Source organism: Sorex araneus, chromosome 6 (genome assembly GCF_027595985.1).
Source record: "Sorex araneus isolate mSorAra2 chromosome 6, mSorAra2.pri, whole genome shotgun sequence".
Taxonomy (NCBI): Eukaryota; Metazoa; Chordata; class Mammalia; order Eulipotyphla; family Soricidae; genus Sorex; species Sorex araneus.
The window spans coordinates 67,782,803-67,810,312 of record NC_073307.1 but is presented as its reverse complement, the minus strand read 5'-3'; the positions used below and the strand labels follow the sequence as shown (position 1 = coordinate 67,810,312).

Below are 27,510 nucleotides of genomic sequence, written 5' to 3'. Positions count from 1 at the left end.
GAATCAAGACAATATAGAGCACCTGAAAAGACCAATTACTAGTAAGGAAACTGAAATGGTAATCTAAAGTTTCCCAAAAATCAAAAGTCTGGGCCCAACTGGGTTTAACAGTGAATTTTTCCACACCTATTTCAATCTTTTTCAGGTTCTTTCAGAAAGTCAAAGAAGCAGGAATACTCCCAAACAGTTCCTATGAGAAAAATATTATCAAAACCAAAAGAAGACAAAGGAATCACTAAATAGGAGAGCTAAAGGCCTTTATCTCAGGCCCAATGAACTCTAACATAAAACACTCACCAAAATGTTAGCAAACTGAATTCAACAATACATCAGAAAGAATATATACCGTGATACAGTAGAATTTATCACAGGGGTTAAGTCATAGATTTAAATATTCAAGTCAATGTAGGAAACTATATAAATACAAGAAAAATGAAAGCCATATATATACTAGTCCATATTTTTTTTAAAAAAGCCTATTGTGACTGAATCACAGAAAACAGGTCTTCATCCACGCACCACTTAAAAGATTTTAAGGGGGTAAAATCTTTAGGGGAGAATGTTATGGAAACAGATGGGAGTGGGCAGGGAGGGAAGAGACTGGTAATGAGACTTGGGAAAATAATATATTTGGAAGTTTTTTGAGGGGGAAGGGTTGCTTTTGGGTCATACCAGGCGATGCACAGGAGTTACTCCTGGCTCTGCACTTAGGAATTACTCCTGACAATGCTCGGGGGACCATATGGGATGCTGGGAATCGAACCCCGAACAGCCGCGTGCAAGGCAAACGCCGTGCTTGCTGCTATTGCTCCAGCCCCAGAAATAATAAAATTTAAGAAGGTGCTTAGCCCTAAAACCAAGATTTGAGGAACATATCCTTTGGGGATGCAAATACTGAGTTCTCTGGAGATGGGGTCTGTGTTTAGGAAAGGGCCGAGCGACTCTACTGCAGCTTGCGTTCCGTGGTCTCACGCTGCTTCCCCTAGCCCAGGGACACCTATGGCGATAGGCGGACCAAGGAAGGAATGAGGGCCAGGCTGGTTGGTGTCAGTTGCAGTTTATTCCATTCCCATCTCCATTCTCTTCCTCCTCCCGATCCCCCTCTTCTGGGCCCTCATCCCTCTCTTGGATCCTGCTGCTTCAAACTTCTCCCTCCTGCTTCTGCCTCCCCCAGCCCACTCTTACGCCTAGTTAAATCCCAAAGCATGAGGGGTTGGGCTTACACGCAGGTGCGGCCCATACAATCAACAGAGGTAAGTCCTTCCCTCAGGGGAGGCTTCTTCCAGGACAGATTCTCATCAAGCAGGATGACCCACCAAGAGCGGAATCCCATGGTGTGTTTCTCCTCTCCTTGTCCAACAAACATATAAATATTCATAATATTAATCAATTTGTATGGACACAGTAAGAGATACATTAAGCTTATGTAGATTAGCTTATTAAGATTGGCTCCCGGGGCCATCTTGCTATAGATTTCAGACTGCAGTGCTCAGGCTAGATTAGTCTTTCCTAACCCTAGCAGGGTCCTAATCGCGTCGCTACTTTTTGGATCAAGACAGCATTTGTCCATGACCATGCTCTTAACTTATAGTTAAGTAATGTGGTGCTTTGGCCTGGCCCATTGTGATGCCAGGGTAGCTCACGGCTTGCCCTGGGTCCATTCAGCCCCTCATCGGGACCCTGCTTTTGGGGTGCTAGTAACTAAGGGCAACTGAAGCTTAAGTCAGGAAAGCAGATGCCCGGGAGTGAATATTATTCAGTCAATTAACTCCCAAGTAATAAAAGCATAATATTGTCTTCCTGTGTCTATACAAAAATGGACATACTTTAAACTATGCGAAAGACGTAAGGAGAGGGGGGAGGCAACATTTCACTCATAAATACAAGCCAAGTGTCCTTAGAAGAATCTGACCTTGCAAGTTAATAGAATCTGATTGGGGGAAAGGTGGTAGACAGTTGGGAAGAGAGCACAGAGAAGAGTTTACAGATAAACACAGAAGAATGGGAGCACTGTGGTGGATGTAACCTGGTAAACCTAAGCTCCCTGTGACAAGGGAGAAAGGACAAACCAATGTTATCTTACAGCGGGGCAACAGGGGCACCATCCATGTGCAGAAACTAAGGAACCATCCAGAGAGGAAGTAGACACCCTCAGAAAAGGAGGAACTAAAGAATATAAAGGTATTACTAAGAATATAAAAGGACCACCAGAGCCCAAGGCCTTCCCTGTGACAACACTGAGATTTTTCTGGTAAACTTGGGGCCAAAACAATTGGAGAAACTATATAACCTTGTTTCTAAAATCACTATCTGCTCCCCCACCCCCTCCCCAGAAGCCCATGGTCTTTCTTCTCACATCTCTCTAAATCTTTCAATAAAGAACTATCTTGTTTGACAAAAATAAAAAAGACTTAGTACAAGTACCCACAAAATTTTTCCTAAATCCTAAGGTATAAATAGGTGGTTTCCTATATTATCATAAGATACTATTACTACAACTAATATCCTGTGTGGTATTTTAGCAATTTAATTTTGTATTACTGGTTTCTTTTTGGTTTTGGCTTTTGATCCACACTCGGGGCCTACTCCTGAGTCTGTGCTCAGGGATCACTCTGGCAGTGCTCAGAGACCCTCTGTGGTGCCAGGGATGGAACAGGTCTTCAGAGTGCACGGCGAGTGCCTGAACTCCGGTACATACTCTCTACAACCCCTCTTCTATTTTGTTGCTAAGTACTTAGAGCATTACGCAAAATGCCTTTATTTATCAAATTTGCATAACAATTCTAGAAACTTCGAACTATAGAACTATTCATCCACAGCTTACAAAGAGGAAACTGAAGCTAAGCAAATTGCCTGGGATTATATAACTAGTAAATTATTGAGTGGGGACTTTGAATTCAAGCCTCTGGTATCAGTCTGTAACCTTGAGTACTACGTTGTCATAGGAGTATAGTCATCTCTATCATTTGCTGACAGCTAGTCTTTGCACCAGGCATTGTGTTTAGAATGTGACCTATTTTAAAAAATACGTGACTCTGGGGCCAGATAGGCAGTATAGGGTTATGGCAATTGTCTTGCAAACAAATGCAGCTGATTCTGCCTTGACCCCAGCACCACGAATGGTCCTCTAAGCACCACCAGGAATGATTCCTGAGCAGGAAGCTCTAGAAGTAAGCCCTATAATTTTTTTTAAAAAAAATACAACTGGAATTTGTCTTATTCTTTTCCTTACTCCTGTGTCCACTGTGATGACAAGATCACAATTCTCCACTTAATTCTACATTCATGCCCTTTACATACAATTCTCGTTGTTCTCCTGAATACTGTTAGTGCATTCCTTCTATAAAAATCACTTTGTAATCCTTTCCATCCATCAAAGAGATGAGTAAAATCTTCTTACTCTTTTGACCCAGAAAGGCCTTCTATTTTCAGTTTGATCAGCAGAATACGGTCAAACTGTTATCTCAGTTCTATGCCAGACCTCAAGAGCTCAACAGTGCTCCGCTGGAACTGTTATTATCTTGAGGACAGGCCTGGACAGACTGCTGAGACAAGGCTACAGAGACAAGGCACCTCTGATGAGATCAGCCGAGACCGGCCACCTGTCAGTTGGCCGGAGATGTCTGAGAGCAGGCCAGACAACTGGAGACACGTGAGAATGATGAGTGTTGTTTTCAACCATTACGGTTTTGGGGGCAGTTTGTTACATATTAGAACGGTAGCAATACATGACAAAAACAATGAGACAGCCAGTTGAGTATATAGGTCTGATAAAATCAATGTGGGAAAGTCTTTGAATAGAGGCAGCTGCTGGGACAACTGGGTGCACGGAGCACTTCACACACAGGTACAAAAACATAAAATTAGGACCCAGTCTGTCCAGGAAACTTGATAACAGAAACAAATACAACTTAATGCCAAGAAGAGTTCAACTAGCAGATGCCAATGGTAGTGGGCAACCCTGGCAGAGGCTATCCGGTCTCTCCCGAGGAGAGTGAGCTAAACAAGTGTTCCTACTGGAATAACTTTCCAGAATGAAGAATGAATTCCTACTGATGTCTCTCGTGGTTAGAACAGCGTTCAGATCACAACAGGCGGCCAGTGAGATTCCCTACCGCCAAGTGGGCAGGTGTTCTGTTCTGCACCCACCACAACCTCCTCTCCTGGCAGTTTTTTAGGAAAAAGTGTAATAACTGTGAGCCACACCTGGTCATGCTCAGCGCTCATTCCTGGCAGTGCTTGAAGACCAGATGCGTTTCGAGAGATGGAACCTGCATCTGCCCTGTGCAAGGTAAGCACCCCGCCCACTGCACTATCTCTCCAGCCCCTACTCACTCATTCTACAGTCAACTGTCGGTGCACCGTTCAAAATATTGCAGATGCAGCAGTGAATAAAATCAGGCCCACTTCCCCTATTTAGCCTTAGTTTCGTGGAGACACAATATACACATAAATGTAATTGATAAATACTTGGGGGGGAAATAAAAGAGTATAATCAGATTAGACAAGACAGTCTAAGCAGACTTGCATAATGTGAGAGTGATACAAGTAGATACTGGACTCAAGTGAACCACAGTGAAAGCAGCACATTCAGTGTTCCTGACCCAACAGAGTGCTCAGTCCCCAGAGATGAGCTGGGCTTACTGACCACAGCAGCTGAGACCACCACGGGCCAAGCCACCGAGAAGCTTGTGGGCACACCCACAGGATTTGATTTGAGTCTATGTTATCATTAACCATACCATTGTAACAGTACACAGTAACACTTCTGAAATGAGTTGAATGATGTTGGGAGAAAATTTATATTGTTTAAACTGTACCCAATCATCAGTCCAAATGAATTATCTGTAAAACAGCGTGATTCCTGGTTTTACCGTATTATACCAGAATCACTAGGTCAAGTACACCAGCTAATTTAAAAAACATTTCACACCCTTATAATGAACAATATATGCAAAAAAATGTGGGAAAGTATACAAACCAAACCATTCGGTACCTCCGGCTCATTATTTTAGTATTCAGTATATAACCCTTCCAAATAATCAACTTTTAAAAATATTTTAAAATCATTTAATGACTTCTCCATCTTGTTAAACTGCTACCAAAGGGCCAGAGAGATAGGACAGTGAGCAGGGCATGTAGGGTGCTGGTCTTGCATGCAACTACCCTGACTTTGAATCTCCAAGTCCCATACGGTCCTCAAAGCCCACCAGGAGTGATCCCTGAGCCCAGAGCCAACAGTAAGCTTTGAGCACCACCAGGTATCGCCCCAAACAAAATTCAAACTGCTACCAAAGACATCCATTTCATAATGTACTTCTAAGTAAAAAGGTTCAATTTTATACTGAACTGCACATCTTACATAACTTAAATAATGTGAGATGATTGAATGAATGACTTAACTTCTGGATGAGTAGCAACAAATCTCAAGAGTTTGGCGTCAAGTTTAACTACCCAGCTCATTGCACCTTCACTAGTGCTGCAATAACGAGGCAAGTTTCAATTTAGCACTTGACACAACTTGCCTAGGTTTTAAGTTAAAAATCCTTCTGATTTGGACAGCCTATTTAACAACTAAATTAAATGAATGCAAGTTCTCAATTTCTCGTAATCTAACCATTTATACTAGGAAGCCAATTTGACACAATTTAAAGAGAAAAAATTTTTATTGTGATATAAAATGCACTTATAAAACGTCCACAGAAGGCATGGATTCTTCACTGCTATATAAATTTATTTGTAATACCGTATTCACCTATTGTTATGATGATGCCACCTAAAACATACTGTAAACGATAAGTTACACTCTATAACAAATGTGTCACTGATTTTCAGCAATCATTGGTTTAATAATAATTAAAGACTATACAATCACATCTATTTCTGGAATGTCCATTTACTTTCATGTAGTGTACTTGAATTTAGAGCATAATTGCACATGGATGATAAAGAAAAACATTCACTATCACTGTATTACCTTCATGACAAGTTAAGATTTATCTTGACTGAAAAATTAGTTTTCAGCTCTGATCTACAGCACAGTTCCAGGATTCTCAATGCAGTAATTTTTGTTTAAGTGAGTTTAAGGGTGCACCCATGAAACGACTTAAAAGAATATTTTTAGTAAACAAGCATAACTTTACTGTCAGCTATTTTGCGTGTTTAAATATTATAGTCTGATTATCTGTAAACAAAAGAAACCACACAAATACTCTTAATTATAGGGGGAAAAAAGTCTGTCCACCCCTTACTCTAATAAGCTTTACTTGAACACACTGGAATTCTGAAGGTGCATATATTTCCTTAGATAACAAGGTATAAAAACAAGTGCTTCATATTTTATACTATGAAATGTGCATTTCTAGTGTTTGTTTTATGCAGCATAAAGTTTAGAACAAGAAATTCTAAATCCTGGAAACCCACAGTCATTTAGAAAACCCAGTTATGGCTCTTGCAGCAGGTTAACAGATTAAATATGAAGTATTCTAGCTCCCTCTATTTCAAGTATCAAAGAAAACGAGGCTCAAAAATCTCATTTTAAGTTCAGTTAAGCCTCTGTAGGCTATAATGAAAATGCAAAGCTTTAGAAAATAGTTAAGTGTAGTTTGAAATAATATATGTATATTGAAACAAGATTCTGAAGTGTTTATATTAGGGTCGTAAGTACCAGACTGTTTTAAAACAATAAAAAACCTGAATATTTACTCTAAAGTTATAATGAAAACAATTTGTCTGTGAGCACATGGTTTGGGAGAGATATCCTGATATTCAAAATCTCTTCAAGACTGACTTTACTTTTGCCTACCTTTGAGAACTAATTTAATAGTCACTCTGAACATACTTGGCTTCACACTCCGGTTATGTCTTATACTTGAAATGGACTTCTCTAAAATACTAAAAAGAATTTACTAAAGCTGTTTATATGTGTCTTTCAGTGTCATCACAAACCACGCAGTATGAAAATATGGTATGTGGTATCCTTAAGGAGTGAGCTGATCTTTAGAAATTTTAATGCTGTTTATGAAACCAAAGTCAAAGGTGAGGACAGATGGCTGCAGTGAAGCATTGGTTCCGAGCTGCAGGCCAGATTCCCCACAGAGAGCCCTGCGCCACAGAGTAAACCAACTTTCCACTATTCTCTTGGTGCAGTGTTTTCAATTACAAAATAATCTTATTTTGACCTTTAATATATTTATAGTAGTATGAATAATCTAAGGTTGTTATCTCTCCCTCAAAGAAAAAGTTCACTGTCTTTACCAAAGATCAGTAAGAAGTGTATCTTCAAGATACTAGACTTTCTGGTATTGGCCAACTATAAAATTTAAGAATTATGTGAAAGCATGGAATCACCACTTTATGAAAACAGTGTGATAAAATTAAACATTTGTTGAACCTTTTTTAGTTTAAACTCAAAAATAGAAATCAGGAGTCTTCTATTTCATTATTTTAAAAAACACACAGAAGTGAAAAGTGCTATTTTTTAAAAGTACAATTTTCCCCTTACTAGTTATCAACATGGAATGATTTCAGTTCTCTTGTACTAAAAGCTGAACTTTTAAAAAAACTAGTATCATAATACCTAATACAGTGACTTTAATCAGTAGTGGCTTCGGTTTCAGCCGGACCCCTAATCAGTCTTCGGATTCCTCGTTTGCCTGCAGGGCCCTTTGGTTTCGCAAAGCTCTGCTTGTGTGCGTGCTGCTTGGGGTGGACTTCTTCATAAAGGAAGTCTGCGGTCAGCTCGTCCCCGTTGTCGATCTCTATCTGTAAGAGATCACATTAGCAACAGGTGACACCGTGCAATCACTCAAACCCCAACAGACGCAACACATCACTTTCCAGGTGAGAATGTTCCAAAGTCCACAGATTCATTCCAGTGAGAGAATCAATGATCACAACCTAGTATTGCACTTTCATTGACAGGTCCGAGGAAAATAATTAAGTTTCTATTTTGTTTCCTCTTCTCCTATTTAACAAACACTTGAAAGTAAAAGTCACCACTATTTTCTCAAGTTTTCCTGCTTTGATACTTCATACTTATGGCAGGGCAAGATCTGAAATCCTCACTATCTGATCCCTTGTTAAAAAGTTGTCAAACTCCTGCTATAGAAGGTGATTAAGATTTGAAGGCTCCTACTCCTTTAAGAATCAAAAACACTGTACTTTAAGAATTGAAGGATCTAAAAATAAACCATACATTTCCCCATGATTCCAGTGCTCCCCGAACTGTAATGTTTATGATCATTTCTTCCTTTCAAAAAACCCTGTATTCTCAGCCATCCCATACTTCATAGTTGGAGACAGACTGTAGCTCCTTATTAGGTTTTGCTTTAACCAAGGACCGAGCTCTAACAGCACTAATCAGCGGGCTTTCTGCGAGAGAAACGCTGTCTAAGTTCTGTACTGTCCAAGAGAGCAGCTACATACAACAGCTACAGTGTAGCAGATATTAGGGAGACTGATACCAAATTTTAACTTTTACTTAATTTTTAATTTAAATAGCCATAAGCAGCTGCTGCTACCATATTAGAAAGCACAGATCTATAGGGAAATTAGATTTGTAACAGCTCATTTTGGGCACTTGAAAATAAAAAGGATTTTTTAGGAACAAAATTCACTTATGTAAGTCATAGCACATTATGAACTATATGACAAAGATAATAAAAATAGAAGACTGAAAATTAAAGACAATAAATACGATAAATTAGATGAACAATTCAGTGATTACCTTCCTAATCACATCCATCTGTAGCTGTCTCTCTACGATTTCCAGCAGAGGGCTCTTGCAGCTGGAGTACAGCATCCGTTCTCTTATACTACATGTGTATCCAGGCATTGAATAAATAAACACTGTAAGTTAAAATGGTAACTAGAATTAGTATATCGATTATACACTAAGCTTTATAAGACTGAAACTCGCTGAGCAAGAAGAACACAGAGCTAATATACTAAGTGAAAGGAATGAAACATTAAAAACATGGATAACAAATACCTATGGATTCCAAATAGTCTCCTTCATGGGAATGTTTATACAAAAAGAAATGGTAACGTGCTGAGTCCTTGGGAATTCTCTTTGGCAAGTCCTTTAATTCTGTATTTATTGTGTTGGCCAAAATTATGGTTTCATTTTTTATATCTATTTCCTGTTAACAAAAGTAAAATAAAACCATTACAACGTATACACAAAAATTTTAATTTTACAATAAAAACCCTAGTTTCTCCTAGGGAAACATTCAGATTTTTTCACAATGAAAATATATTGCTTCTGCAGTTTAAAAATAGTAATGCCTTATATAAACTTAAGCCATCAAAGAGAGTAGTCACTTTAATGAATCATTACACGACTCTTACCAATTGAACATAGTTGAGCTGTCTGTTATTCAATTTCTCCAAAGCCTGGAAAGCTTCTCTTGATATAGGAAATGCTACACCTTGTAGTGTTTGATGCTTAGTGTCCACACTCACATCAGTTTGTACCTAAGTATGACAGATGGCATTTATTGATGACTGTTTAGTATTTGTAAACATTGCAATGGCAAACAAAACCCAACCTTTATAAAGTACATGTCATTCCACCCACGCCCATAATTTTAATAACATTAACACTTAAAATACTGGACTTAAAAAGCAAATAATTTCCCACTTTTGTTCATGTCCTGTTAGCACACTGTCAACATGCAGAGTGTACAAACAATATAACACATCTTTACAAAATGTTGAATGGAAATCTGACTAGTGTTAGTGGGGCTTTGGGGTTTTTTGTTTCTATGTTTGGTTTGGCACAACTGCAATGAGCTACACAAGCTCTTTGAAAGAACTTCAGGTTAAGACTTTTAATTACAGTAATTTACTTGATAAAATTTTCGAACACTGTGATATACAAAAAAGTACACAACTTTGCTCTTCTGGACATAAAATGCAACACAATGCCATGCACTGAACTGAAAGGAAAACAAACAATATATAGACACGAGACAGCTTAACTACTGCAGAAGTTCCAGACTCAGAGCTTTCTTCGCTAAGCACAGGTTGTGCGGACGGGGGAGACGGCTCCGTGAGGCTGGGCATGCTGTGCGCACAGGAGACCTGGGCTCCACCCTGTAAGCACCACTCTGAGTGATCCCCAAACACTCAGCTGGAGCAGCCCCAAAGCATTGCCAGTATGTGGCTTCAAAGGTGAGAGAAAGGGAAACAGAGTAGACCATGATGTATACAAACATGAAGAACATATTTTTAGGGTGTTTTCTTCAATGCACATGGCACATGTTTGGGACTCTTACAGTCAGTAAGTTATAGCTAGGATAGGATCTCATTTGCAGTGCTACAACAGAAAACCAAGTAGAAATTGTATTTTTTAATGAATGGAGATTCTACAGCATAAATGGTACTGGATAATGAGAACATCATAGAACATATGCAAATGCATACCCCAATACGATCCTCTGGGTTCTGATTGCAAGGAATAAAACAAACTATCAAACTTGTAAAAAAAAAAACAAAAACAAAAACAAAAACACTCACACACATAAAGATCCCTCTTAAATATGATAGAGCCAGTTGTCAAGGTTAATATCAAATAAAATTTAATTGCTTTCCAGACTATGAGTAACTCAAGCTAGTGAATAAAGATTTCTACTATAGGCTCTTTTCTATAAAATCCCAGCAGAGATGTCATAACTTTTCAAACTTGTAATTAAAATTGTTCAAGGAGACATAAATATGACAAACTACAATATGGATGAAATTTATCCACTCAAATGTTAAACAAATATTCAACCATCTCCTATTTGTACTTACTTACATATGCACATCCATTCAAGTAGTGTTCACAGAAGTTAATTTACAAAGGTTCTAGAAATCTTAAATACCCTAGAGATATTTCTACTTTACCCTCTTTACATCAATATTATCTAAAACATACAAACAAACAAACCTGCTTCAGGTGATCTTAAGATATAGTGTTCTGTGCTATGAACAGGTTACATATATTTCCCTCATTTACTTTTATTCAAAGTCCAAAGTTGTGCTTCCAACAGGAAGTTTACTAATCTAACACATATATTGTGGAGATAAGACTAAGTTATTTCAGAAATTGGCATTAAGCTTAACATTTTTAAGCTTTTCCTGAAAAGGCAGTGAGCTAAGAACATACATCTGATCTCTAAACAAGAGAAATAGAATCTACCAAACTTATTTATTCTCTAGTTTTCTCCACATCTACTAATTAAAAAACATGGTTTTTAAAAAGACTGAATATTTTACAATGATTCCACAGTTGTAAATTACCTCATTAATTTTAATCTGTCGTAATTCTTCCTCAGCTGCAGTCAGGGGGGCAGGGGATGACTGAGAGAGCAAGTATTTTTTATAGCCATGTAATGATACATCTTCCTGCAAGCACAGAAATATTTATCAGATCTTCTCTAAGAGTCCAAGTGATATTAACTTTCACGAGTAATGAAAGTATTAATAAAGTATTTTGGTTCATAAATTCCCTATCCTAGAGTTTCGACAATGTTAAAGTCAACTCTACTCCCCATTTCCTGAACTTCACACAAGTGTGGTGGTGGTGACATCTGGTCACATCCCCAAGTCTATAGAGCAGTTTCGTTTTCTAGAGCAAACGTCCTGTATTCAACAACCAAAATACTCCCATTCTGGGTTGTGTATAGAGAAGTTTATAATCATGAATTAACAACGCTGATTCCAACGTATTTAAAAAGGATAATTGTGCTACAGTACCTCTTTATTATAATTATTAAATAAGTTGGCATAAAGGATTTAGTTACATAATCATTAACCGTGTATATTATATGAACCATACCGATTCTACATTCTTTTTAAAATTATTTCTAAGGTACTGGAGTCAAACCCTAACAAATAAACACATGCTAGGGAGGTGCTTTACAGCTGAGCTACACCCCCAACTCCTATTTCATTATTTTGATGTTTACAGATTCATCTATCTGAATTCCTGTCACTGACCTAGGAGTGCTTATATTTTAGTTGCAAAATAAAGAACATACATAAACATGTTTTGTACCTTTACTGTACCAAATACTTCATCTTTAATGTGGCCACCTCCAAACTCCTTTTTCAGAGTTGCTCTTGTTGCAGCATACAACATCTTTTGTCGGACCTGTTACATTGTGAAAGTTTACTTAGAAGTTTACTTCCTACAGTTGAATTGTTACAAAAGCAAGCACTAAGTGTAATAAAATATTCAAGCACATTAAGACTATACTGTGATAAAGCTGAAATCTACTGCCGATAATATCCTGAAGTATATGTATACAAAGTCACCATATAATATGAGCCTAAATATTAATGTTGACATCAACATGTTATGTTTAAAAATAAAACTGACAAAAATGAATCATATTTCGTAGTACAAAATCAACTAAAAAATTTAAAACCACTTAAAACAGTAACTTAAAATATAAGAAAGAAAACAGTGAAATGAGGAAACTCTGATACTGACATTTCACTCAAAGTCAATCTAGATCATACATAATGCATTAGGAATCAGGTGTTCCAGGGCCAGACGCATCCTACCTGGGGTCAATCACCGGCACCCCTTCTGGTCAGTAGTAAGCCCCAAGTACTGCCAGGTGTGGCACACCACTCCCCCCAAATTTAATTTTAAGAGAAGAATCAAACATTCAGGCTACAGGCAGAGTATGGGGGTGGCCTGACACACAAGCAGCCCCTCTCGAGCTGAGCACAGCAGTTTTCCAAGGGCCACCAAACACAACCCTCTGACGGAGCCTGGGAGTAGCCCACACCCACAAGTAAAGAAGCCAATATTCATGGCAAACCTATGGCGCAGACACTCTATGAGGGCACACAAACAAAGGAACTACATTATATGCTATTAGAGAATCAAACAGCATCCATGGCAAGCTACTAAAGAAAACTGCCAACTAACATAAACCTTTCATAATCCATATGGTCAAATCCATAAGTATATGGAATTAAAGGGGAAGAACGATATCTAGATAATTCGAAAATTATTTTCTATGTAAAACAGAATTAACTGTAAAAACTCCTAAGTAGTAAGCACATGTAATCTTACTTTCTCCTTAGTTTATTAACTTTACTTAAAACAGTTGTGTCCGTCACTCAAATGGTTGTTTCAAATGTATATCAAATTAATGATCAGTGTTTTTCTATGAATTTTAATACTACTACTCTGAGAGCAAAGTAGTCCTTTTCCTTAGGAGATCAGAGTCATTTATAACTACCACAGCTTTTCTTTCCTTTACCACTGAACTAAATGCCTGACTTAATCACAAGTTAAAAAATTTAAATTCAGTATTAATACTACTGATTTCAAAGAAAAGTCCTCTGAGTCTAAGCACATTACTCCCAACTGCACATTAACTAAGAATTCTCTCCACAATCACACCTTTTTTACAGGAAATCAATGCTGTGCCTTAAGTTTTTCTTAGTCTAGGACTATTTCAGAAACGTTTTTCCCTTGCACTTAATGTAAACAAATTACAAAAAAAATTACTTACAGGAGAATAATCTGGAGACCATGCAATGAATATCCATTCATACCCCTGGGCATTCTGAGAATCTAACCTGAATAATATATAGCATGGTTGTTTGTCTTCCAACAGGGGTAAAATAAAGGAATCATAATCCTTATCCCAGGACTCTGAAGGCTGATTACATGATCCAATCACAAGTTTCTCTATAAAGAACAATTTTTTTAAAAAACACATGGTTTAAAATAACAAATGATAGTGGTAAACAGAATTAATAGTTATTTCCAAATTACTATTAGTCATAACTAAAAGTTGAAAGGACAGTATTAAAGACAGATGATTTTATGACCAGCATAAAACAAAAATAATCACAGTTAAGTGGATGGCTAACGAATGAGTGATTATATTCTATTTCCCAAAATAATTATACTAAAAATTAATCAAGATGTATTTAATGAAATGCACTACCAGTCAAAGGAATCATTTCTGAAATTAACACTGAATTGTTTGCCTTGCATGAGGTCAACCCGGGTTCAATTTCTCTGTCCATCTCGGAGAGCCTGGCAAGTTATCCGTGGCATATTCCATATGCCAGAAACAGTAACAAGTCTCACAATGGAGATGCTACTATGCCCACTCGAGCAAATGGATGAACATTGCGAGGACAGTGCTACAGTGTAATGCAACACTAAATTCTATAGTAAGAGACAGAAAAGAAAACTTGATCGAGCTCCTATTTGGCCATTAAAAAGTCTTAAAACTTGCGCCAACGCATAAATTACTACAACTACTCTGAGGCGACTAATGGGGAAAGTCAAGGAAAACTGTATGCACAATACATAAAGCTCTTACATAACAAATGCAGAGGTATTCACTGAGGCCATCTCGAACTACAATGAAAACTGAAAGCAGCCTACAAGTTAATCACTGATATTGTCACAAAAGTCTATTTGCAGCTTAAAAATATTAAATTCTCCATCAAACTGATTATAAAAAAGTACATAAAAGAGATTCAAAATGTCAGTTTATGTGAACTTAAAAACTCAAAAACAAAACAAAACAAAAAAAACTCAAAAACAGGCCAGGTACGGCCTCCAAACCCAAACAAACCTCAAAGTGGCACCTTAGGCTACTTAGGAGTGCGTATAAACAGAGCACACAAATTACAAACTAATATCTCACTCAACTAGCTGCCGCCGGGAAAGGTCAGGAAAAGTTCTTAAAAGTGGATATTCACAACACATAATCAAACTGCAGAAAGGTCTAAAGCAAGCATCACTTACTCGTCTATAATTTCTCATTTAAAATTCGATCCTAAAATACAAATAACATAAAAGCAGATAATAAAAGGGGGGGCGGAGCACAATGCAGCCAACAGATGGTAGGGCATCTGCCTTACAAGGGACAGAGCAAGCCAGGCTCAGTCCCGGCTCCGTATATGGTCCCTGCCCACTGACAGGGATGATGCCTGGCAGAGCCCTGAACACCGCCAAGTGTTGCACAAAAAAAAGAGAGAGAAAGAAAAAAGAAAACCAAAAAACACCTCAAAAACAAAACCAGAGAATAATGATTGAAGAAGCAGTGCATCTTTTCTTTCTTTAAAATATTCACGGAAACACTTCAGAGGTGATGGCTTTTTTTTGAGCTCAGTATTTCTAAACTACAGTATCATGGTATTTATTTATTCCTACTGACTATAAAAACATACATCGAACATTTGCATATTTCCAAAATTGTTATTTTTTAGTGTTATATTTTTAGTAAGTAGAAAATAGAAAACAAATGATGTTCATGTCCAGTTTATGAAAGCATAAGCTATTTTTACATAGCAATGTATTTCAAAATATTTAATAAGGCCAATGGAGTATTTTAGCACTTATTCATGATTAAGTAACTGATATTAAGTGTTCAAATTCAAAAATTAAAGAACTCCCAACCCACCAAATTTTCTGCTGTAAGGGGAAATTATTACTTTGAAAGTTTTTTATATTCTCAGAACTTTCCTAAAATAAAGGGGAAAAGCTCTACAGCACAAAGTCTTCACAAGTGGTGAAATGAGAGTATGAAATCTTACCCCTACTTCAAAACTGGATAACAATTCACAACTCCTTTTTTTGAAAAATTACCTACTAGCTTATTTCCCTATTACCTATGAGTTTATTAGTTTATTTCCTTTCTGATAGGAGCAGTGGAATATTAAACATGGATTGTAATGTAGAAACTGAGACCCAGAGGAAGGCATCCTATTTGGAAGACATGTGTCCTTCTATTTTCCGGGTAGCCAACTTCAGAATTCTGAAGATAAAGCAGAGAAAAACCCCCAAATGCATGGGATCCACGTTACCGAAAGACAGGCAAGCTTTGAACTTGCCTCAACTCAACTCACTGAAAGGACTGAGAAGTTGGAAAATCGTAACACCCAAGGACAAAATAATTTAAAACACATAACTAACCATTTTCAATAGATATTTTCAGAAGTCTGTATTTCCCATTTCTTGCTTTGGCAAAGACATCTTTCACATCTTCACTTGCTGTGAAAAAAAATCTATTTTAATACTTAAGTAATTTCTCATGTCACTAAAATGAAAAAAGCTATAATACAAAGAAAAAACTGAGCATGTGCCATCCTCATTATTATCAGTAACTTAAATTATAAAATTTGAGACGAGAGGACATTTGTGTCCAGCTAAGAAACATAGACGCATTGCTTCTAATTTTCAGCTACACAATTCAAAATTACCTCAAACCCATTAGAGAACAAGCCACAATTCCTTAAAACTGTGGTTCTATCTGTCCAGCCACTGATCAAGCTGACTGACCTCGGCGTTACTTTAAAAATATATTTTTAAGCGGATATCCGTGACAGAGCATTGCAAGGCTGCTCGCAACTGGCTTCGGCCGCACAGCGACCCAGCACCCACGCCTGCACCAGGGTCCGAGTCCCAGTGTCCCCGCTTCCCCCCACATTCCCACACCCCGCCGGGCCGGCCTCCCCCCGAGACTCCTCCCTCTGTGCTCTCTCCCTCCTCTTCCCTGAGTGCTCCGTGGTTCGCAATGTAGGTGCTAAAGGTCGTGGCTGCTCGGGGCACTCGGTACTTCTCTCTCCGGCGTGAGGCTAGAGGGGCTTTGGTTCAAACCGCGGTTTGGAAATACCGTGACAGCTGCGAGAGACGCTGGAACCGACTGGCCCCCAGCGCCCCGACCTCCTCCACCCCTGCCTCTCCTCGCTAGGCGCAGAGCCGCCCGCCCCCCGCAGGGCTGCCCGCAGGGCTTCCCCGTTACTTCCCGGCGAGTCGGGGCCCGCGCGGGGGGCGCTGCCGGCGGGCACCTGGCCTGGGGGGCGCGTGCCCGCCCGCAGGTGCCCGCCCGCCCGCCCGGCGGGGACAGACGGACGCCGGCGCGGTGCGTGTCCGCGCGCGGGCTGCGGGCTGCGGCGGGGTGCGGAGGGTGCGGCGGGGTGCGGCGGGCCGCGGGCGGGTGCGGCGGGTGACAGTCCCTCGCCGGGACAAGCGGCCCGGGCCCGTCTGCGCCCCCGGGTGCGGCGACAGGCGCAGCGGCCCGGGGCACCGGCGAGAGCGAAGCCTCGCGTCCTCCCTTCCGGCCCACGGACGGGAACCCGTGCCACGGGGCCGGGACCAGGAAACTCGCGGGGCCGCGCGCGCCGCGGGCCCCCGGCCGCCCCCTGCCCCTCGCCGACCGGGCACCTGCTCTGGCCGGGCAGGCCCCCCGCGCCCCCGCGGCCCGCGGGGCGTCTGCAACGTGGCGCGGCCCGCGGGGGCCCAGGGCCCCGGGCCGGGGCGCGCTGGAGGCCGCGTTCCCGCGCCGCCGCCCGCCGGGCAGTCAGCTCGGCCCCCGCCGCCCTTACCCTGGATGCCGGTCTGGTGGGACATGGTGGCGGCCGCGAGCTCCCGCGCCGACGCGCTCTGCGCCCAGCTGCCCGGCCCGCGGTTCCAGGAAGTGGCGGCGGCTCCTCCGGCCCCGAAACGTCATCGGCGCGCGACGCGCAGGCGCCCCGCCCCGCGGGGAAGCCTGAGATCCCGCCCTGCTCCGCCCGGCCCCGCCCACCCGCTCCGGGAACGCCCCGCCCCGCCCAGGGAGAAGACGGAGACCCCGCCCCCGCCTCCCGGCCCCGCCCACCTGCTCCCGGGGTCCCGGGCCTCTGCGCCCAGCTGCCGGCTCCCAGGGTCCCCAGCCCGCCCCGCCCACCTGCCCCGGGGCCCCCGCCCCGCCCATCCTCCGGGTCCCCGCCGCCGCGCGTCCGCCCCTCTCCAGCCGGTTCCGGGGACCCAGCGCCAGCATGTGGGCCTGGCCCACTCGTGACCGCGGCGCCGTTCGTGGCTCCGCGCTGCGATGCTCGCAAGTGAGCGTTTCCGTTTCCAGTTTCAGAAAGGAGTGAGCCGTGGTCTGGGAGAGATGCTCTCCGCAGGCAGCGTGCGGTGGCTGCTCATTCATTGGCCCGGGCCCTGCCCCGCCCGGTCTCCGGGGAGTCGGGGCTCTGCACCCAGCCGTCACCTGTGGGGGCGCAGAGGGGTCCAGGTGGGCTTCCTGCAAGCTGACTGAGTGCCTGCCCACGGTCACCGTCCCAGCCTCCCTGCTCCATTTTTATAAATGATAATGGATAGGTTGCTTCCCACAAAATTTGCCCCTCTTTTAAATTAAATTAATTTCAAATGGCTAACTTTTCTTTGCCAGTTGGGTCATACGGATCACGTTTTCCTTTCTCTTCATTCCGGAGACAGCCACAGTAAGAAGCTAATCCTGAGTATTCTCTCGTGGGTTGCCTTTTTGTACTCAAATAATGACTTGAGATTATCAGGGGGTAAATTCATAAGGTAACAACAACATGCTATTAAAAATGTTTTCCCATTTTTCCTGCCTTTTTTTTTTTTTGACATGCCCCTTTCTAAAGATAATTTTTTAACTACTTTCCTGCTACTTCTTGATTTTTCGGTTTTTTTTTTATCTTGCATGCAAAACTGGGCATTTTGTTGTAGGGCCTTTGAACAAACACAAAAAAATTATACCCTGAACTGCCAAATACACAAAATTACAATCTGTAGCAAATGCTTTGTTCAGAAAAAAATCTCTAAGTACAACTTAGCAAAGTTACTATTCAAATGCAATGTACTTTTGCTGTTATTTAGTAACAGGTCTGTGATTTTTTTGCTTTTAATTTGCCAGAATCAGAACAAGTAAAGTTGTTTTGTTCTGTTCCTTGTTTGTTCCATTTCTCAAACACGTCTTCACATTGCAGAGTAAGCCAAATTAAAACGGGCTTTATGATTTGTTTGGACTTAAATAATGGGAGGGGCAGGGCTATGGCTCAGTGCAGAGTACATGCCTCACATGTGTGAGATCCTGGCAATAGAAAAAAAAAGCACACAAAGTTTCGCAGGAAGCAGAATTTCCCTGACACAGCAAGCAGTTCACCCTGATTTACTGGTTTGACAGTATAGTTGAGCACAAAGAAAATAGAAATTTTCATCTGGTAATGTGTGTGTGTGTGTGTGTGTGTGTGTGTGTGTGTGTGTGTGTGTGTGTCTGATTCATATACTGTCACTAGGGAAAATTACATAAGGTAATTGGTATTGCACAAAAATACTGATTAAAAAGAGTATCTGTCTGTAGTCGTACTTAGAAAGGGCCATGTTATTCTCAACCCTGAGGATAAGCTTGCAGGGACATGTAAAAATTATTTTTACTTTTGTTTTGTTTTGGGGGCCACACCCGGCAGGCCCCGGGGCCGTATGTGTGCTGGGGATTGATCCCTGATCAACAGCATACAAAGTTTGCCTTGTATGCCCTACCCACCATACTCTCTCTCTGGATCCTATTGTTTTTAGTTAAAAAAAAAATCATTCTAGGTGACAATAATGTTGGCCATGTGAGTACACCATACAGTGTCAGGGATCAAACAGAGGTCCTCATATATGAAAGGTCTGTGTTCCACACTGGCTGCATTATTGGCTTATATGCTCAAATTATCTAAATTTGGCATTGTTTAAGAAAAAACAAGAATTCCTCTGAGAGAAACACAGGAAATATGAAAGGAAAAATATTTGTTATACTATAACATAGCCAAAATGTGCTGGTTTTACTTTCACTCTTCCTACTTACACTTTTCTCTATTTTACTATATTTTGTGTATGTACCAAACAATAGACTCATTTAAATTTAAATTTCACTGATATATATGAAGCTTATCAGATTTGATTAAAATTTAAGCATTGTACTAACGTTAGAGAAATGTGTTATTGATTATATAGTATGCTAGGGATGCCTATTTTGTATTTAAGAGAACAGATTACAAGAGAAATGCAAATATTTCTCTCCTTGACTTTTAAAAAGCTGTGTTAAAATTTGTATAAAATGAAACTTAAAATTTTAATCATTTTAGTGTATAGATTAGTACTGTTAAATATACTCTCCTTGTAGAGCAACTACTCTCAAAAAATATTTTGATCTTGTATAACAGAAACTATAGTCATTAAACTTCCTTTCCCACCTAACCTTCACTTGGATAAACTATTTTCTACTTTGTCTTTATGCATTTGGCTACTCCTAGAAACTTCTCAATGTAGAATCATATAGTATTTATCTTTTTATGACTGACATATTTAACTTAGCATGTTTTCAGATTATTTATATGTAATATATATATGTACTTATATATGTATTTATAGCACAGCAGTAGGGCATTCGCCTTTCATGCGGCCGACCCGTGTTCCATTCTTCCGCCCCTCTCAGAGAGCCCGGAAAACTACCAAGAATATCGCCCCCGCAGGGCAAAGCCTGGCCAGCTCCCTGTGGCGTATTCGATATGCCAAAAACAGTAGCAATAACAGGTCTCATTCCCCAGACCCTAAAAAGCCTCCAATCATTGGGAAAGACGAGTAAGGAGAGGCTGCTAAAACCTCAGGGCTGGGACGAATGGAGACATTACTGGCGCCCATTTGAGTAAATCGATGAACAACGGGATGACAGTGATACAGTGATTCATAGTTAAGTTTCAGGCATATAATTTTACAATACCAATCTCATTACCAGTGGAACTTCCCTCCACCTATGTCCCTGGTTTCCCTACAACCCCCAAACCTGCCTCCTCGACAGGCATATTTTTAAGTTTGGTTGTTGTACCACGTTTTGTTTGGTTGTTTGAACCTTGTGCTCTCAGTTCTGTTGGTTCAGCAGTTCAGATATATAAATATGCCACAGCTCTACACTGCTAATGTTGAACTCTTTGGGAGAACAAGGTATTGTTGAGACCATCTAGATTGAGTAGGTGATCCAATCCAATTAATGTTTGAATATAAATTTTAAACTAGTGATTGGGCAGTGTAGAGATCTACCCATTTTTATTTCATATTTCTTAAGATCCTTAACCTTTTTCTTTGCGGGGCGGGGACACACCTGGTGGTGCTCAGGGCTTACCCTTTGCTCTACAGTCAAGGATCACTACTGGCAGACTGAGGTAACCATATGGAGTTTCGCGAATGAAACTTGGTGAATCGTGTGCAAGCCCTACCCTCCGTACTATTGCTCTCGCCCTGACTTCCTTTACTCATTAAAAGTACTTGTACCTTACTAATTTTATCTTCCTCTTTCTTATGTGAATACTTGAGCTCTCTGTTTAAGGACTAGTTTGTGGAGCAACATACCTATATTATTTGATATTCCTTCCAGCAGCCAAGATTCCAATTTATTGGAATCTTTACCAATATTATGTGTTGATTTATTTCTCTAAAGAATCCTGATAATAACCTTTAACTTCTCTGTTTTATAACTCAGTTTGTCAATATGTGTTTAAAAAGATGATTTTTTTATATTATCATCAAAACAGTTATTTTCTATTTCTCCAGTATTTAACATATTATGTCATTAAAAAGCCACCCTACCATAGCTGTTTCCATATCTGAGAGAATCTGCTTATATTAATCATATTGCTAGAATAGGTTATAAAAGTAACCTGGATGATAATGAAAAAGCTTAAATGTATAACTGTGAGGTTCCACTCTTCTACACTCAAGAAATCAGCCTTATTCATTGTCATCTATATTCATCATTAATTATACTATGTATTATTGATTATAATTGAATTTAAGTAATATAAAATAGTGAATTTTGATAATAATTAAATCACCTGTAATTATTTAACAATGTTAATTGAAGTATTAAGCAGAAGGGAATGTAAAATAAAATAAATTATTTCATTAACTCTATCCCTCTTTCAAATATGTTCAGTTATTTTTAAAATTTTATGTGTTCAACTGGTTTTGCTTCTCGAAAACAAAACATTTCTTAGGGTTTCTTGTTTTCTCTGTTTTCCTTTTCTTAACCTTACACTAGTCCCTGTTTTGGGTCTTCACTAAGCAGCTAAATGGTCATGTTGAAATCTCTTTATAAGGTCAACTTAGTTCAGGCTTTTCAGTTTGGCAACCAAAGTCTTCTGCACTGTCTTTCCTAATTGCTCTCTGTGCTCCATTTAAAAGAACACAGTGTCCTTAAAACTATATTGTATTTTATTTATCATGCTATCTTCCTCACCTGGGAGACAAGTTCTCGCTTTCCAAGTTATATCTCTAAATATTTTTTCAGCTACATCGGCTTTTCAGTACTTAACCTGTCCTTTGGAATCATATAAACTTCTATGAAGCCTTTCCTCAGTTTCAACTACATACAAAGTCTTGTTTATTTAAATACCTTTATCATTTTACATTGTTCTATTTTTTTTTTTGTTTTTTGTTTTTAGGTTTTGGGTCACACCCAGCAAGACTTACTCCTAGCTCTGAGTTCAGAGATACTCCTGGTGGGGCTTAGGATTCAATATAAGATACTGGGCATAGAAACCAGGTTGGCCGTGTGCAAGATAAGCATCCTTCACACTGTACTATCACTCTAGTCCTGTACTACTATCACTTTCTGACTCTTTCCTGTAGTCAAAGATACACAAAGATATACATGAACTTAATTTAGTATTCTCATTACACTGTGTTGTCCCTGAAATCAGAAGTTTTACTCCTTGCTGCATTTCATATATTTTTAACATTTATTCATATATTCTTTCATTTGTTACATTAAGTGAGATCAGATTGGAGGATAATCATAATCACAATGCTCTATAAACATTTTTTTAAGTAAAACTGATTTTATTTGGAGGGTTTTGAAGGGGAGGAGGGAGTGGTAAGTAGGAGAGAGAAAGAGTAACATGCCCGAGAGAGAGAGAGAGAGAGAGAGAGAGAGAGAGAGAGAGAGAGAGAGAGAGAGAGAGAGAGAGTGGTCTTTTCCAAGGGCAGAGAGGGCCCCTACATACATACGTACATCACAGAATTATATATGAAAGCACACATCTCAAGAGGGAAGATGTGGGTGACACATGTGCTTGCCCACATGGGCACAAGCAGCACATGGGCTCGGGCAGCATATGTGCCTATAAATATTTTGTTTTATTTATTTTTGAGGTCACACACAGAAGTGTTCAGGGTTCACTCCTGGATCTGTGCTCTGGGATCACTCCTGGTGTTGCTCAGGAGATGTAATGAGGTGCCAAGAATTGAACCTGGGTCAGCTGCATGCGAGACGAGTATCCTACCCACTGTTTTATAACTTCAGCCTTTGTAAACATTCCTTGGTTTGCTTTGGGGCTACACCTGGCAATACTAAAGGGTTACTCCTTGCTCTGCACTCAAGAATTACTCTTGGAAGTTTTCGAGTGGCCATATGGGATGCCAGGAATTGAACCTGGATTGAACACATGCAAGGCAAATGTTCTACCCACTATACTATCTCTCCAGCCCCTGTAAACATTTTCTTAATATAAAATGTCTCAATTGATTTCTGGGACTCCAGGATAGCAAATTTCCAAAAGCATCTCTGCTCTGCAGTGATGAGGCTGGTGAGGTTGCAAGTTCAATTCCCATCACCACACAACGTGCTTGAATATGATCCCAGCAGCTTTAGTCTTTAGAATCTTTGGCAAACCACAACCAAATATGGAAGCACAACAAATAAAGTGTCCAACACCCGGGGCATACCACAACCAAAGAGTGAGATCTCCAGTAATCTCATGTGTTAAGACCACAATCACCTGTGCTATCTCCAGTCATTGAAATGGGAAATTGTTTAAAGTCTTGATTTTGGGGAATACATATGAGAATGAATATTGCTGAGCTACTTATCTTCAGTGGAACTATAAAATAAGAGTGCTGACTAGTTTTACATAAATTTTTAAGTGATTAAATAGCATGTTTTATAATTTAAAATGATTACATATTTGCTCTATAGCAACTGTTAGAAAAAAATTTCACCTATGTATTAAATATATCTTCTGAAATACCTGTATTATAAAAATTTCTTTAGAATGCATTAATTTGCTTTTACTTAATTTGGGGGTAGTTATATTTTTTAAAGTGACTTCCTAGACAATTATAAAATTGTAAGCTCTCATCTTTGTGTTTAAAATTAATCCAATTAAGGGATGGAGAGATAGCACACTGGATAGGACTTTTGCCTTGTTGAGGAAGACTTAGGTTCCACCTCTGGCATCACATATGGTTTCCCAAACACCACCAGGAGTAATTCCTCAGTGCAAATCCAGGAACAGCCCTTCAGCATAGTTGAGTATAGCCAAAAAACAAAGAAACAATTAAACAATTAGAAACAAATAAACAAAATAAACAAATAAACAAAAAGAAAAAACAATTAAACAATTATACTTTACCGTTGAACCCTATAAACTTAAGAATTCATGTTTCCTATTATTTATGTGTAACAATCCCCGGCTTTTTTTTTTATATGGGTTTTGTGAATAAAATCTACAGACTCTCACTGTCAGGAATGGGCGGCCTCCCCGTTCTCCAGGTTCTTCCCGGATCCTGACAGTCACGCCCATGAACTGCCTCTGGTACCATATAAACTCATTAATGGCCATGATCCAGAGACTCACAAATAAATCTCAGAAGGGAGCAACACATTGCAGAGATGGCTCCAGACCTAAAAGTCACCATCCAGTTAAAAAATTACCTCCAGCTAAATCACCTATTTAAAATTTTAAAATTCTTGGAGTGATATCGCATACTGTATGCCACTGATTGATGTACCATGAGTAGCACACCATATTTGATGTGATATAAAGTAGAAAGAAACCAATCTCGATTACACACACACACACACACACACACACACACACACACACACACACACGAAGGCTTAACCTTTAACAACATATTAGTAGTCTTTTATACAAGGGCTTAATGACTCCAGGCTAAGATCCAAAAATTTTCAAACACTTCCCTCTAAAGAAACTTTTGGAACATTTCTAGTGGAATATTTAGAGCAAACAATACAAAATAAATTATTTAGGTCCCGCTTTGGGGGCAGTCTTTGGGGTCAGGGTGGAAAAATTCTAAATATGGTGGTGGGAAGGTGTAATAGTGATGGGATTGGTGATGGAATATTGAATATAATAAATTGTTGTGAACAACTTTACTAAAATAAAATAAAATTTTTTTTGCTTTTTTTGGGTCACACCCGATGATGCACAGGGGTCACTTCTGGCTCTGCCCCTGGCGGTGCTCGGGGGACCATATGGGATGCTGGGAATCGAACCCGGGTCAGCTGCATGCAAGGCACATGCCCTACCCACTGTGCTATCACTCCAGCCCCAATAAAATAAAAAATTTAAAAAAACACAATCCTCTGATTTAATCTTGAATTTCCCCCTACTTTTCTTTATCGTGACCCCAGTTATTAAAGCGTATTGAATTTATCATAATAATAGTATCTTTGATTTGCATAAGCGTTGCAGGGCAGAGACTTAGGAAAGACATTGCGAAGGTCTTTGAGTGTCAAACTATGCACTGATGGAATCCCATCTGACTGTTTGAACAAGATATAATCAGGATTGATTTTTAGCTTTTTTAAATCTGTGTATTGAGGAGAGAGGGGAAATCAGGAGATTTTAAGGAAAAGTGTTTGAGACAGAGCCATATAATAACAAGACAATATAATAACAGGGCTTATTATAGGTATACAGAAGATTCACATGAATTCAAGAATCTAGCTTCGTCTTTGCTTTTCTCGCTGTAAGTGGAATGTTTGTGCTGTTAAAATATGGCTCAGTTCGGGGCTGGAGCGATAGCACAGAGGGTAGGGCATTTGCCTTGCATTCAGCCAAACCAGATTCAATTCCAGCATCCCATATGGTTCCCTGAGCACCTCCAGGAGTAATTTCTGAGTGCAGAGCCAGGAGTAACCTCTGTGCAAAGGCTGGGTGTGACTTAGAAAAAAAATGGCTCAATTCTTCTGCTATCTCTGCTTTTCAACATTTCAAATGTGCTTCCCAAGTTAACCATCACTTCCAGATACATGTAGAAATTCTATAGATTTTGGGAAAAAAAAAGTCGAAGGCCCAGATATTTAGGACGTGTGATGGATCTTGTTTAGCCACCTTAGCAAGTTTATCCCCAATACACTGCCCATGAACAAGATAGTAACTATCAGAGGAGGGGCATGGATCTTAGAATCTTATTTTTTACAATGTTGTGAAGCTGGTGCTTACAACTTAACTTAGAAAGCAAAAATTAAATGCATACATAGGTCAGTTAAATAAGATAAATGAATCAAACTGACAAATTGAGATTGTAGCACTCAAGTGGAACATGAGTTTTACCTAAAAAAAAAAATAATTTTCCAGCTAATGTTGCTTCCTTAGAATTAACCAGGAGTGGAGCCAACCTTTTGGATTTTTTTTTTTTATTGAGTCACCATGTGGAAAGTTACGAAGTTCTCAGGTTTATGTCTCAGTTATACAATACTCAAACACCCATCCCTTCACCAGTGCCCATATTCCACCACCAAAAACCCCAGTATACCTCCCGCCCCCGTCCCCCACCCCCAACTGCATAACTGATGAATTTCACTTCATCTTCTCTTTACCTTGATTACATTCCATATTTCAACACAAAACTCACTATTGTTGTTGGAGTTTCCCCCCAAAGAAAGACAGCCCTACTGCCAAGGAAACATTTGATAATTAGTTTTCCATTGCTTAGAATGAAGAGATATGTAGCCCCACTGCTTCTAGTACATAACTCTATTTTTTTTCCTTTTCCCTTTTCCTTTTTTTTCCCTTTTCCTCCCCCTTCCTGCGCCTCATAGTATAGTGGACGCCACGCAGCGTTTCTCCTCAAAAATGGGAAACAACCGGGATTGTTTTCTCTTTCTCGGCCGGCATGGGGCTATTGCTTAGTTCACAGTCTAGAGAAATAGCTGCTACTTTGATTACCTTCAATATTTCAACAAAAAAACTCAGTTATTGTTTGGAGTTTCCACCCAAAGTGAGACCTGCTAAAAAGGAACCATTTCACATTGCTGACAATTAAGAGGTGTTAAGTCTTTGGATTTCTGTATAAAGTCCAGGGAAAATTCTGCCAGAAATTGCATAGCCCAGCTTACAGTCCCAGTGCATTGCTGTGGGAAGCTGCTCTGGATGCCAAAATGGGTTAGGCCTCTGGAATCAAAGTCTTTAGGCGCAGAGGGTCCATTTTGCTCCAACCTTTTGGTTTTTAAGTAAATTCAGAAATTTGGGGTTTATGTAAATTATTAAATTTTTTAAAAATATTTTTATTGAATCACCGTGAAAAAAGTTACAAAGCTTTCAGGTTCAAGTCTCAGTCACGCAATGATCAGATCCCCATCCCTTCACCAGTGCACATGTTCCACCACCAAGAACCCCAGTATACCCCACTCCCATCCCCCCACCTGTGTGGTTAATGATCTTCACTTTATTCTCTCTATACTTTGAATACATTCAATATTACAACAGAAAACTATTATTTAGAATTTTCCCCCAATAATCAAAACCTGCTGAAAATGTATCTTTTGATAATTTGTTTTCCATTGCTGAGAATGAAGAATATATGAGCTGTCGCGGCTGCGCGGTTTTGGGTTTCTGATATTTTATTTTAGTTCACAGTTTCATGTGCAGCTGTTCCAGATCTCGTCTGGGCAGAGAGTGTGC

General features: G+C 39.9%; 1 protein-coding gene across 2 annotated transcripts; it reads right to left on the bottom strand.

The window, feature by feature from the left end:
- Positions 1-5,647: 5,647 nt before the first annotated feature.
- On the bottom strand, positions 5,648-17,509 carry TWF1 (twinfilin actin binding protein 1). Of its 2 annotated transcripts, XM_055143197.1 has the most exons (10): positions 17,359-17,509; positions 15,947-16,024; positions 13,521-13,699; positions 12,044-12,139; positions 11,287-11,391; positions 10,429-10,449; positions 9,352-9,477; positions 8,993-9,143; positions 8,729-8,850; positions 5,648-7,764 (listed from the first exon to the last, which is right to left on the bottom strand). In XM_055143197.1, the coding sequence occupies exons 1-10, from the start codon at positions 17,381-17,383 to the stop codon at positions 7,594-7,596; spliced, it is 1,074 nt and encodes a 357-aa protein (XP_054999172.1). In that variant the 5' UTR covers positions 17,384-17,509; the 3' UTR covers positions 5,648-7,593. The 2 variants fall into 2 exon arrangements, with proteins under 2 accessions (XP_054999172.1, XP_054999173.1); XM_055143198.1 differs by lacking the exon at positions 10,429-10,449.
- Between the last annotated feature and the right edge of the window lie 10,001 nt (positions 17,510-27,510).